Source organism: Myotis lucifugus, unplaced genomic scaffold (genome assembly GCF_000147115.1).
Source record: "Myotis lucifugus unplaced genomic scaffold, Myoluc2.0 scaffold_30, whole genome shotgun sequence".
Lineage (NCBI taxonomy): Eukaryota > Metazoa > Chordata > Mammalia > Chiroptera > Vespertilionidae > Myotis > Myotis lucifugus.
Window position 1 is genome coordinate 2830555 of NW_005871078.1, and position 13681 is coordinate 2844235.

The window sequence follows — 13681 nt, forward strand, 5'->3', positions numbered from 1 at the left end:
TCGGAACAAAGTGTTCATTATTTATTGGCAATTTTTAGAATGTGAGAAATAAAATGGGTGGTGAGGATCATTTATTCCAATATTCTCATTTCATGGATGAGAAAAACAGAAGCTCAAAGGAGGGATGTAACTTGCTCAGGATCACAGAATTGATGGGAACGTATCCTATGGGTGAGTCATTATTCCAGGCTGTGAGACTAGAGAAGGCTTCCTAAAGATGATGACAGCCCATAGGGAGCCCTCACTCCTCTTAACCCTCCTGTGCTCCTCACTGGCTCTATTACTCTGCACTGACTGCTTTATCTAGTTAGATTTCTCTTCATGTGCTCATATTTGATCTTCCCAAGATAGAAGTTTATTAATGACCCCTGTAAAGCATTTAATACTGTGAACATTGTGGGTTCTCAAACACATTTCCTTCTCTTGACTGTTTTGTATCATTTCTACTTTTTTTGGTGTCTTCCATTAGATTAATTTTCTAATTATCTTTGTGTTTCAAAAACTAAATCAAGGTAAATTAAATCAACACCAATAGAAATCTATGCTGTACTCACTGACCCGACTATAATGAGAACTTCAATGTAGGGCTGTTTTTTTGAAACATCTGAGTAGGCTTTGCTTTCTAGAGCGCCTCACAACCATTCCAAGACAGGATGGAAAGTTGTATCCCATCTAATCTATTATCACCACCAGAGATGTGAAGTTGAATCATTGTCTTGGTTTATTAAAAACAGTTCCACAAATGGATATCCAAGAGGTTCATTACAACAATGTCATGTTCCTGATCATGGACCGGTAGGCAGCACAATGGCAAGGGTTGATGATAAATTTGAGGCAAAATGTTAGTTCTAAAGAAACAATCATAAGCTCATTGATTGATCAAAAATCCAATCTACCACCATAATTCCCCACCATAGGTAACATACAATTAAAAAATAGGCTGACTGATAAAGTGTAACCAAATGAAAAAAATCAGCACATCCGAGGACACACGGAAAACGGTGTCAGAGCCTGGATGTCTGTTTGAAGCAGAACTGATAGAGCTTAAGTGAACAAGTTGCTATTAGCTCTGATATCCACTCTCAATGTGGAGGCTGCAAGTAATGGAAAGAAGAAAAATTTGGGGAGGGGACCATCATGAGTTTGAATCTATTGCTTAGTAAAAGATTAATAAAATTATATTAGCCACAGTCTGCTTATGTGCAAATAAAAATAATGGCTAAAATCTACTGAATGTCCACTTCATGTCAGAATTCATATATCTTCTTTATATATATTAACCTATTTAAACTTAACATATGAAGAAGGTTATAATTATCTCCACTGTACTGAGCAGCAGCAAGCTTAAGTAACTTGCCTAAGAAAACAAATCTAGGAAGTGGCAAGGCTGGGGGGGAGGGCACAAATAAGTAGTGAATATTAATAAGTTAAAAACATGTAATAGGATACTGAATAACAAGCAGGACCCTAGTTTTGTTAGTGGTGCATGAATCCAGGAGCGATGCTTATTGCAAAACAACACCATTGACTGGGCTATGTGAAAAATGCACAGCACCCCAAATCCTAAGCAGCTGTTGTTTAGTTAAACAGAGAAATGCCAGGAGAACATATGTGGCAATGGTTACTAACTGTGCAGCACACTATACTTATGACAGACACCTTATGGAAACAAAAATTAGACACTACTGGGCAGAAAATCAAGTGAGTGTTAGAACAATATACCACCTATTTGAGTGTGCAGAAATGAGAGCGGCCATTAGCAGGAGTTGGGGGAAATCTCCTGGAGAGATGGGAAGACATGAAATAAACATTGGTGGAGGGAAAGGATTTAATCTAGCATGCACAGAGTGGTGTTGGAAATGAGAATGGCATGTTTGAAAAACTATAAGGAGTCCTGTCTAAAGCATAAGCTAGTGTGACACTAGAAATAGCGCAAAAACATCCCTCAAATAATCTGCTTTGTGGGGTTCATTTACTTCATTCTACAAGGAGACTTCTTACAAAACTGCTCCAGTGTGAACTGGTCTTGCTCCGGGTGAAAGGGCAGTACACTTAAATGGAAACAGCAAAAGACAAAACAAACAAAAAAACAAAAGAACAACAACAACAACAACAAAAAACAAAAAATCTGAAAGCGCTCCTCAATAGATGACTCTCTTGGTCAATTATTTGTCAGTGGCTTCCTGTGGTCACTATTCACTGAAATTCTGAAACCATGTCATGCAAGTTTACAGGAGAAAATGGTTTGTTTTATCAAAATTTGAATATATATATTTTTAAAAATATATACTTTTATTGATTTCAGAGATAGGAAGAGGAAGGGAGAGAGAGATAGAAACATTGATGATGAGAGAAAGTCATCAATTGGCTGCCTCCTGCATGCCCCCTACCGGGGACCAAGCCCAAAACCCGGCATGTGCCATGACAGGGAATTGAACCAGTGACCTCATGGATTGACACTCAACCACTGAGCCACACTGGCTGGGCTAATTTTTAAGTCTTTTAATATACCTCCAAAGACCTACATTTTGGAAAATACTGCTAGCAAACTAAAGGGAGAAAAAAACCTTCAAATAAATGGAAAACAATTGACTGAGAAAACATTTTTTTCCTGTGTTTCTTTTTTAAAGAAGTAAATTAGTCAGTGAACCTGTTGCCATGTTCAACTTCATTAATTAAAAATTAAGATAAATTATTTAATAACTAGAGGCCTGGTGCACAAAAATTTGTGCACTCAGGGGGATCTCTCAGCTTGGCCTGTGCCCTCTCGTAGTCTGGGACCCCTTGGGGGATGTCCACCTGCTGGCTTAGGCCTGCTCCCCAGGGTATCTGGCCTAAGCTGGCAGTCAGACATCCCTCTGGCAGCCCGGTAGCCCTTGGGGGATGTCCACTTGCCAGTGGGGAACAGGCTTAAGCTGCAGTCAGACATCCTTAGCACTGCTGAGAAGGCAGGAGAGGCTCCCGCCACCACCACTGTGCTGGCAGCCGTCAGCCTGGCTTGTGGCTAAGCAGAGCTCCCCCTGTGGGAGCATACTGACCACCAGAGAGGAGCTCCTGCATTAAGTATCTACCCCCTGGTGGTCAGTGTGTGTTACAGTGACCAGTCATTACCAGTTGTTCTGCTGTTAGGGTCAGTTTGCATATTACCCTTTTATTATATAGGATAGAGGCCTGGTGCATGGGCGGGGGCCGGCTGGTTTGCCCTGAAGGGTGTCCTGGGTCAGGGTGGGGGTCCCGCTGGGGTGCCTGGCCAGCCTGGGTGAGGGGCTGATGGCCGTTTTCAGGCTGGCCAAGCTCCCCAGCAACAGAAGCTCCCAGCCTCTACTTTTTTTCTTTCTTTTTTATTCTGGGATTTATTTACTTTCTATAATTGAAACTTTGTAGACTTCAGTGGAGCTCAGAGCTGGCTCCTGCTCACTCCAGCTCCGTGGCCACGGCCGGCTAACAGCAGGTATCTGGGGTTTATTTACCTTCTATAATTGAAACTTTGTTGCCTTCAGTGAAGCTCAGAGCCGGCCAGGAAGCTTGGCTTCCTCCATCACTGGAGCAACCAAGCCTCCTTCTTGCTTCAGCTCCGTGGCTGCTGGCCGCCATCTTGGTTGGGTTAATTTGCATATAGCCGCTCTGATTGGCTGGTGGACGTGGCTTAAGGCGTAGCGAAGGTATGGTCAATTTGCATGTTTGTCTTTTATTAGTGTAGATTATACTATATAAATTATTTATTATTTATTAGTGTAGATTATACTATATAAATTATATTAATGGTTTTTAATAGAAATAGAAAAAGAATGGAAATTAATAATCAAGATTATTAGTAAAAATAAAAATTAATTAAAAATAAAGAACATTGGTTTGAAGGAGCATCAAATTATTCATGTACTCAAGATGCAGTGTTGAGGTCGGAATTGGAAATCTCATTTGGAGAGAAATGTCAGATGGAAAAAAGCGGGACGGGAGGGCAAAGACCTTGGAGAGTAGTCTCAGGCACTCAGATTTTATCCCATTTCTCAGGAAAAGACTCCTAAAGGTACACAGTGAGCAAAAGTAGGCCAAGTGTTGCCGCCATATGTAGGATGGACTGAAGATGATGTACAGGGAGGCCAGTAGAGACTGTTGAAGTAGTTAGGCATGCGATAGTGACAATCCAGCCACAAAGTGGTTTATCTTTAATAAACCACTGCCACATTCTGAAGAAAAATTAACACTGCTTTGTGACTGACCAGATAAAAGAATTTCGAGAAGACATGAGTGATCATCATGAAAGAGCAGGTGAACAGTGGCACCATCACAAAACAAGGAGTTTGAAGCAGAGAGCTAAAGCTCATTGGAGGGATAAAAAGAATCAATTGATCTGGAAGATTTAGACACACCAAAACATGGGTTAAATTAATATGTAGCTGTGGAGAGGCTGTGTTAGAAGAGTCCTCCCTTAGCCCACATACATGTTTGTAAAGGTACAGTCAGCACAAAATAAGATAGCAACAATAGCTCTCCTCAAGGCATGCAGAGAAGAAATGCCCATGAAACATACATTATTTTCAAACCCCTTAGGTCATTCACATATGGACCCTAACACCAACTGCTGTCACATATTGACTATAATAAGCAATAGAAGATACGGAATTTCAAAGGCAAGCTCAAGAAAATATTTTTCCTCTTTACGTCCACATATATCTTCTGAACTGAAATAAAATATCCCACATATAATCAATCATTTTCTTTGCTGAGCAACAGATTTATTATTCATTTACTAAAAAAAACATGTTTAGCACAAAGATATGTTCTGTAGAAAGATAAAGCATAACACTTTTCAGATTTTCACTGATTTTTTAAAACAACATTTCTCAAGTGGTAGAACTATATAAACACAGACATGAAAAACACCAACATCACATTTAAAAAAAAATTGGCAAGCACACTTGGCTTTAATGAAAAGAAAATTAAACTGGTAGCTTTGGAAACACAGCATTCTGTGAGTTGTGTACATGTTTCCTCAGGAAAAATTTACATTTGTTCCAAATCACATTTATCTATAGGAATAATACAAATCCAATACATATTTAAACTCAGTTGTGTCAAGAAGATAAATAATAACCATAGGCATCAGGTCAGGAAAGAACTGAGCTCTTAAGACAGACAGGCATTCTTACTTAAAACCATTTGATTAAGTTAATTCTCAGCACACTCAAGGTAATCTTATTGATTGGATTAACAATGGCTAAAGTTAGAAGTGATGAAATTTCCACTTGCCTTAGATTGCTATTACTATGATTATCTTAAAATTTTTGAGTCCAGCTTTTCATTACAGGTAAATAAGGTTCATTTCTTTCCATCTATGTAATAACCTGTCATAGGTAATAACTTAGAAGGGTAGAAGAATAAAGAAAACAGGAACAAAGGAAGGGACTAATATGTGGAGGAGAGAGGAAAATTAAATTAATAAAATAACTTAACTAGCTTTCATTATTACTCAAAAGTCATTCTACCAGAGGTATACAAAGACAGAGGGGGATGCCAGGGCCGAAGTCCATGAACTTAAAATCTATGTAGGGAGACAATAAGTTCCACGTATGTGATTCAAATAACAAAAGAATAAAATTTCCAATAGTGTATTGTATCAAAGTGTATGAAAAAATGCTGAGAAAATCCGGTGTCATCAAAACAGGTACTAAAAAGAACATGTATATGTGATTATGCTCTAAGAAAGATGTAGGATTTGGCACAGAAATCCCAGCCAGGAGAATAGCATAGGTAACTTTAGCAGAAATGGGCAGGTTGTTTGCAAGCCAGGAATAACTCAGAGCAGATCTACAGCGGAAGCACAATAGGCAAGGAGGGCTAGTTAATAGAGGCTGAGGCATCAGAATCTGATTCAAGATCTCATAAGGAGCCACTGTAGTTTTTTAAACAGGAAAGTAGTTTCAAAAATATTCACACATTGTATGTCCATTATGTTAAAACTATCTCTTGGGTTTAATAAAAATTTGATTGAACTCATGTTTGTACGCTCAAAGTTGACCTGGCTCTCATTCTGGAGGCATCATGATTGACATGATATGGTTTATATGTTTATATGATGAAAAACTAGACTTAACAGCCTACCTAACAATCCAACAATCTCACTTTTTAATAAACTGACATAAAAGGCATTTATAGTTGGCTATGTGGACAATGATTAAAAAGATGGTTCCCCCAAATTTATTCCCAAATGACTGAATAAATAAATGCACATAGTGTTATGGGCTGCATTGTGTCCTCCAAATTAAATGTGGAAGCTCTAGCCCCCAATGTGATAGCTATTGGAAATGGGCCTTTGGGTGGTAATTACTTTTAGATAAAGTCACAAGGGTGGAGCCCTCATGATGGCATCAGTGCTCTTATAAGAAGAGACACCAGAGAGTTTCTTTTCTCTATCCTGTGAGGACATAGTGAGAAGGTGACCACCTGAATTAGCCAGCACCTTTATCCTGGACCCCCCAGCCGCACAAGCTCTGAGAAATAAATTCCTGCTCTTTAGGCCATACAGTCTATGGTATTTTGTCATGGCAGCTTGAGCTGACCAATACATAGTGTCATTATAAACAATCTCAGAGACTTCACTGATCCTCTCCTCCACATCTTTCCCTAAATTTTCCTTGGCTTTTCCTTATATGGATGGTAGGCAAGGGAAGCATGAACTCATATTTATTAAATTTTAGTTAGCATCTATAAGATGCTCTATATATGTTACCTAATTTAACCTTGGCAAGAATATGTGACACCATGATCTATAAGAAGTATTTCAAGACAATTTTATTGAAAAAAAAGTAATAGAAAATGTACACATTTTATAACCCACAATTAGGAGTCTTCTAAATAGTATACATATATAACTAATTTATATATGACAACCACAGTGGACAATGAAAATAAAACACTCCTTGATAACGTTTCTTAAGGATAATCAATAATTTATTTCTCTTTTATTGTCACAATTACCACAATTATCTAGCTACATGACCAATGTCACTACATATCACAGGAAGATTGTCCACCTACACTTTACTGAGACAAAGACAACGGCCATTTATGTGCTAAATGTACAACGGGATGTTAAACTGAGGTGGTTTTTATGTATAAGATGTGGTACATGATTTATTAACAGATTTGATTTAATACGAATTATGCCAAGAAGCAAGTATAGAAATGTTTTGGCATTGACTTGTTATTAAAGTAGAAAATAAGTAAATTAGAGAAATAAATCCAGGTCTTAACTTACAATAGATACAATAAAATAGGAAATTAATTGGCTCCTCAGAATTTTTGTTCAAGTTTTTTTTTGTTTTCTTTCCTTTTGTTTTTATATATAAATGAATAATATGAATATATCACAAGTTAAAGAAAGTCCTCAGGGGGAAAAAAAAAAGGTACGAGTATATGAAAAACAAATGAAAAGTTACCAGGTATTTTTGCCTTACAAAAAATTTAAACTATAAAGAGTCAGAAAATATATATAAAAACGCCACATTGAACGAGGCAATCATACTCTACCCAAATTGGTAGCACCCTCTTAAAATCAGTTGCATTCCATTCCCATTCACTCGGTCATACAGTGGTGACTGACAAAAAGGCATTATGAACTCGCGTGCCATCCGGAGACTTGGCCCCATGGGTCATCAGTTCTTGGATTGTCATCCAGTTGTCCAAAATTTTCTTGTTTCTCTTCTTCATCATCTTTTTGTGACTCAGTTCAATGATGTTGATCTCCTTCTTGCCCTCACTGCCGCTCTGAGGGCTCTCCTTGAGACACTCTAACCGGCTCCGCATCATGAACTCGCGGCGCCGACGCTGCTCTTTGGCCCGAACCAGGTGTTGCTTTCTTTCCTCTTTGCTCCAGTAGCGACCCATTTTCATCTCGCTCATAGTGTCATCATCCGTCGTCATGCCACTCCGCTCCTCCTTGATCTTTAAGGCACGTTCCTTCAGAATCCGGTCTCGCACTGGTCTCTTTGTGATGTACCGGGTCCCATCGCTCCGAATTTTCACCTTCCATTCCATCTTGGGTTCCGAACACTTCTGGGACTCCTTGCACATGCTCACCAGACTCAGCTGACTCTGGGCATACTCGACGGCAGATTTCTGTTGAATTAACTGCATGTAGCTTTGATAATGCCGGGCGTGGGCTGGTATGTTGGCATACCTATATGAGGAGCTGTGGTAAGGAGAGAGGTAAGGGATGTGTTCGCTGCCGGTCTTCTCTTGATCAGAAAGCTTGTTGCTTTCTGAGATCTTCTCCTTGCCTTCGATGCCACCACCTTCGGTGGTTTTGGCTTTGGTGGAGGTCGACTCTTTACTGCTCTGTCCAGGAGAGGACTGGCTGGCTGCCATGGTGCTTCTCAGGTTTTTCTTATTGGTGAGGTTGATCATTCTGGGAAGGGAGCTGTCAGGGGAACGGTCCACGGTGAGCGGCGTGCTCCTGCAGCTTTCGGCGGTGTTGTAAGCACTAGAACTGTCCTTGTCTGACTTCTCTGGGTGCTCAATGATGTCATCTAGTTTTCCTCTTTGCATATCGACGCTGGTGTTATAGTTTCGGAATCCTCCATCATGCAATGCCCAGATGTCTCCGTACTGGTCTGTTACCTTCTGGAGCCTATGAGCTTGCATGATATTCTGGCACTCAAGTTCAATGTTTCTTAGTTCTTCGTTCAGCAACTGTAGCTCATGCTCCACTCCCTCTTGTTCCCCTTGGTTGCATTCTATTGTGCTGCTCGAGTAATACAGGTCGTACTCTCCATGGTTTTGAATCTTGCATTTGAGCTCCAAGAGCTGCCGGAATCGCTCACACTCCTCATCTTGGTTGCCAGGGCAGTCCGAGTCAATGTATTCACCTGACACAAAGCTCTCATTGCACTGGAGTTCCACGCTCCCCAGGGTGTCCTGGCTCTGCCCAGCTCTCTCTTGCTCTTCAAAGATGTGCTTTTGGGATCCTCAGCCGCATTCTCCTGCTCTGAGCTCTCATCGTTCCGCAAGCTTTCATCCGTGCGCCCCACTCCACTGTCCTTCTCATGGTTGTTGGATGAGGATGTGGCCGTGTCTGTTGTGCCTTCTTCTTCTTCTTGTTTTTTTGGCTAAGAAAACAATGTTGAGGGAAACAAAGAAAACACGGATTGTTGAAACACTTGCTGTGAAAACAATGCTTCTTGGCAAAAGTGCGGTTCCTAAACAGCTGCGGCACGTTCAGTATCCACAGCAACGTCAGAAATAAAGGCAGTTAGCCCAAGGCGGCTTTTTATGCCATGAATTAAAGACAACAAAAGCTGACTGGCTACGCTACTCACTTGGGGATAAATAAAACAGGACACAGTTAAATAAGCGATTCTTATCTTAAGGCTTTCTCTTACTTGGAAAACTGGTGTGAAGGTATGTGTATGAGTTTCTGGGGTGATAATACACAAGAAAATGAGTAAGACAGAGTGTCTGTGGTCCTTAGCAATATGGAGGCCTAGAGTTCAGAAGCCACATCACCTTATTTTTTTTTCCTGAATCTTAAGTTCAGAGGACATTTTATTGATCTAGTAATACACTGGTAATGGTTAGCCAAATGTCACAAAATTTCAGGACTAGGTTAGTATTGGAGCCTAGGACCTTCTATCAGTGTCAGGCTTTCTTATGTGTCCAGAATGCCATATTCCTGCACACGTGTGCTTTGACCTCAGTGCATCTCCAACTCATGTGGCTCAGAAACAACAATAATGTCTTAGGACTCATTTGGGGGTACTTCAAAAGATTCTTCTATTCTTAACCAGTAATTTCCTTCAAAGGCTTTATTCTACGGAGAATAAAAGAACAGTTCCCTTGAAAGTCTGAGCCACACTCATTGCCAGATGTGGGCATAATATAAAATATATATATGGTAATTTTTGGCTTTCACACAGAATAATAAACTGCCACTGAATCTCCTTATATCTAGTTCTTTCTCTGTGAAGAGGGCCAAGTTACTTTTCCCCACCACTCCTCGTATAGTCTACCTGGCAGTTTCTAGACTATAGTTTCCTGTCTGAGTTTTTTTCTCTAGCAGGAGTAAGTATATAATTAAGCCTGTTAATGTTAAAGAAGGGCAGAATGGGTGATAAAAGGTATTCTGGAACAGGTCTGAAGGGCCTCCCCAGATACTTCTTTTCTTCCCCATAAGTAATGAGGAACAAAATGTAACAGATGGAGAAGGGGAGAAGGTGGCCATGCGTCATGTTACTCTAGGATTCTCAATCTTTCCCTAAAATACAATTCCTCATTTGGCAAAAACATGCTGAGATTGATTTTAAGCGCCTTATTGATGAAAAATAGTGTTATAAATCATTGTAACTCACAATGGAAAGCCAGTTACATCCCTATGCCCCTCCCTATCAGCTTATAACAATATTAAATGTGGTGACATCTGCATGCTGTTCCCGGAAATCCCCGGGGGATATTACTGATATTGGACATTTGAGTCTCTGTACCACATCATTTACACTGATATTTTTCTATATCTAATGATAAGCTGAAACAAATACAAGAATACTAGTATTTTTTAAATTTTTCATGCAGTATAAGTGATATAAACAAATTATGCTATGGGAGATGTTATACAATGTGTCAAGAGCTGCTACAGGACCAAGGATAGCCTGTGAAATGAAACTTTCACATGGTGATGTATTTTAGTTTTTAAATATGGATATGCATTTTCAAATTGAAGTTCCCTTTCTTTTGTCACTGGTTTATGAACAAATGAGAAAATAAAGGAGTTTTTATTTTCTATTCTCAAACCCAGAATTCCTAGTTTCTAAGGCGATGCTACTCCATCGTTTATCATTTCCCTACAGAATTATTATAGTGACAGGCAATGTTTCTACCAGGACATTCCTAATGTAGGATTATTGTTTATAAGGGCAAAGGACTTTTAAGGGTTTTTGCACTTCTCATCATATTTCAGTCTCCTGGTGAAGAAAAATTTCCACACAATAAAAATCTAACCTCAGGGACATCTAGCGTTCCCTCAAAAGACCTAGCATTTGTATTATATCTGATGAGTAGGCAGCATTTGACACCGTATCTCTTCACCTGGACAGGATTTCTCCTTCTCTCTTTATTCCAACATCCCCTTGTCAATTCTGCATCAGGCCACATTTTGTATCTGAGAGAGAAAAGTCCTGGAGCAAGGTCTTTCTTGCTTGTAACCAGCAGCTGCCACCCGAAAATATCTTTATTCGTGGCCAGTGTTGAAGTCATACATCCAAATTTCAGCCTGTCCTATATTGAAAAGGATCACTATGGTAGCAGCATTGCTTCGAGCATGAACTACTCTTTATGAGGTGGCCAATGAGCATCCGTGATCAGGGCAGAGTATAGAGCCTTCATGCCTATGTTGACATTGTCGTTTGCAATCTCATAATTTATTTAGTATATAGACATGTGCACATACATGCACATACATCTGCATTACGGGATGCTAGCATGTCAACATATTTCATTATTTAGCTTGGTAAAATGATAGGATGTTTGTGTTTTACATTCCTAACCCTGTCAGGATATTTTTAAAATTATCTTTTAAGATGTGTTAAGGATTCATGTCGAGAATAGGATGATAATTAAACAAATCAGTAAACTGACAGCAGAAGTGTTAATAAAATACATTAGGCAGATGAATGTCATGAATCTTACATAAACAAAATCTAGGACATATTGATCTTGTTTGTATCTAATAGGAAAACAACAACAAAAAATGAAATGACTTGGTTTGCTCCAAACCACGGTGTGATCTTTTACTAGTTACGAATTAATTAAGGGCAGGAACTTTGCTCATTTTTCTTTGTATTCTCAGGATCAAGTGTGGTGCTGGGAACACGTGTGGAGCTCAGAATTTTTCACTGAATAAATAGGTGAGCCTATTTGATGTCAATAATTTCAAGTAGAACTGCTCCTATTTTTAGCATAAAGGTATCATCATGATGCCAAAACCACAAATAAGATGGATGGTTTACATCATGTCATTATCTTCCCTTAGTTGCCTACATATTCAAATACACACATTAATTTTAAAGTATAAAATGACTGTTTCAGGGGAGGAGTCACCTTAGGAGTTGTAGTTTGTCTCCAGCTGGCATACTGAGAGGCAACATGCATTTTTACTATTAAATTTCTGAATTAGGTTGAACAGTATCTGGGTCAGCATTTGAATACTACTGTACACTATTGACAACAGTCCCTCAGCTACCCAAACTAGAAATATTCTTAATAGAATAAAATTGTATGTATTCCCACTGCTTCATTTGAGATTATCATTGTTCTCAAAATTACCATTATAGATATGTTTGATCAGACTCTTTGATTTTTTTTTACTCCATTTATGGTTATACATTAAAAAAGAGAAGTAGCAACATTTCAAATGATGTGGTTCAAATTGTTGGCCCTACCTGCTCCACCTCATTGGCAGTGTGCTGCATTGCTTCATTATGCTGTTCTTCCAGCATCTCCAAGTTTAACTCCTCTAAGAATTCGTTCCTTTCATCTTCCAGCCAGCCTTCGTCCAGCTGCACAAGAATACATTAGTGCTTTCTATTAGATTAGTGAGAACTCATGCTAAAATAGGGGAAACTTAAATGGCGATGCCTGACCAGTTCCTTTTATCATAATGATTCTCTTTAGAATACCAGCCTGATAGTTCACCTCTCAGAAGGAAGAAAAGGTGTTAAAAAATGTATTCTTATGCCTTTCATCCTTTCCTAAGAGAGAGCTACAGATTTTCTCTCATAACCCAGTGGATCTCCCAGCACAGGCGTGACTGTCTTTCACAGTGTATGAAAAGCCCACTGTCCATCCTCAGCTGTCATCTCATTACCTCCAACTATCCCTGTGTTGAAGAAATGCACTGGTACTAATAGGGCCACGAGATGATAGGACTTTTTCCCTTAATAATTGCCCCCCTCCCCCTGCCAATGTGACTACAAAGTGCCCTCCCCACTCTGACTCTACCCTCATGCTGTTTTTCGAGTTTTAGGTGAATGGATTCCAAGTTAACCAGATGGCAGCTTGCCACAAACAGACATCTTCATTCTATTTGGAAAAAAAAGTCTAAGTTGTTGTTCTTGACAACAGTAAAACCAAAAAAGTGATGCTATTTCATGTTTATTTCAATTCATTTTGCAGGCCCACTTGCAAATGTTGCATTTCACGGTAGTGGAGTGAGCACACAGGGTTGTGTTCGTGGGTGCTGAACACAGGGATTCCTGTGGACATCTTATACCAATTACACTGAACGGATCCCTTTGGCTTCTCAGTACAAAATGAAATGGAAAACTGGTGGTTACCTTGCTAGTATGATGAGTGTTGACAGCCAATACAGATAATTTTTCTCCAAGTGGATTTTAGAGCTGGATTACATAAATTAGCTGTCTATGCTGATTACGTTAACTGAATGATTGGCAAACCTCTGCTTCACTCTGTCTTACAGAGAAACAGCAGCTTGCTAGTGAGCCAAAATTGACAATAATTTCAGGTGTTTTCACCACTAAACAAATGGGCAGAGTAACCTTTTAAAGATAAGTAAATCTAACACTTAAAAACAAGTCTGACAGAAAGACTTTAAAGGGCACCAGAAGAGACATTCTTGTATAGGTATCATTAACATGAAGGCAATCGTAGGTTTCTTGATATTTATTAAAGG

General features: G+C 39.3%; 1 protein-coding gene across 1 annotated transcript in view; it reads right to left on the bottom strand.

Annotated features, from left to right (window-relative positions):
• Nucleotides 1–6929: 6929 nt before the first annotated feature.
• The window catches only part of PDZRN4 (PDZ domain containing ring finger 4), a 63825-nt gene continuing 57073 nt past the window's right edge, over nucleotides 6930–13681 (bottom strand). The window contains 3 exon segments of the mRNA XM_023752267.1: nucleotides 6930–8930; nucleotides 8933–9107; nucleotides 12432–12548. Coding sequence (XP_023608035.1) covers nucleotides 7585–8930; nucleotides 8933–9107; nucleotides 12432–12548 — 1638 coding nt within the window. The 3' untranslated portion in view covers nucleotides 6930–7584.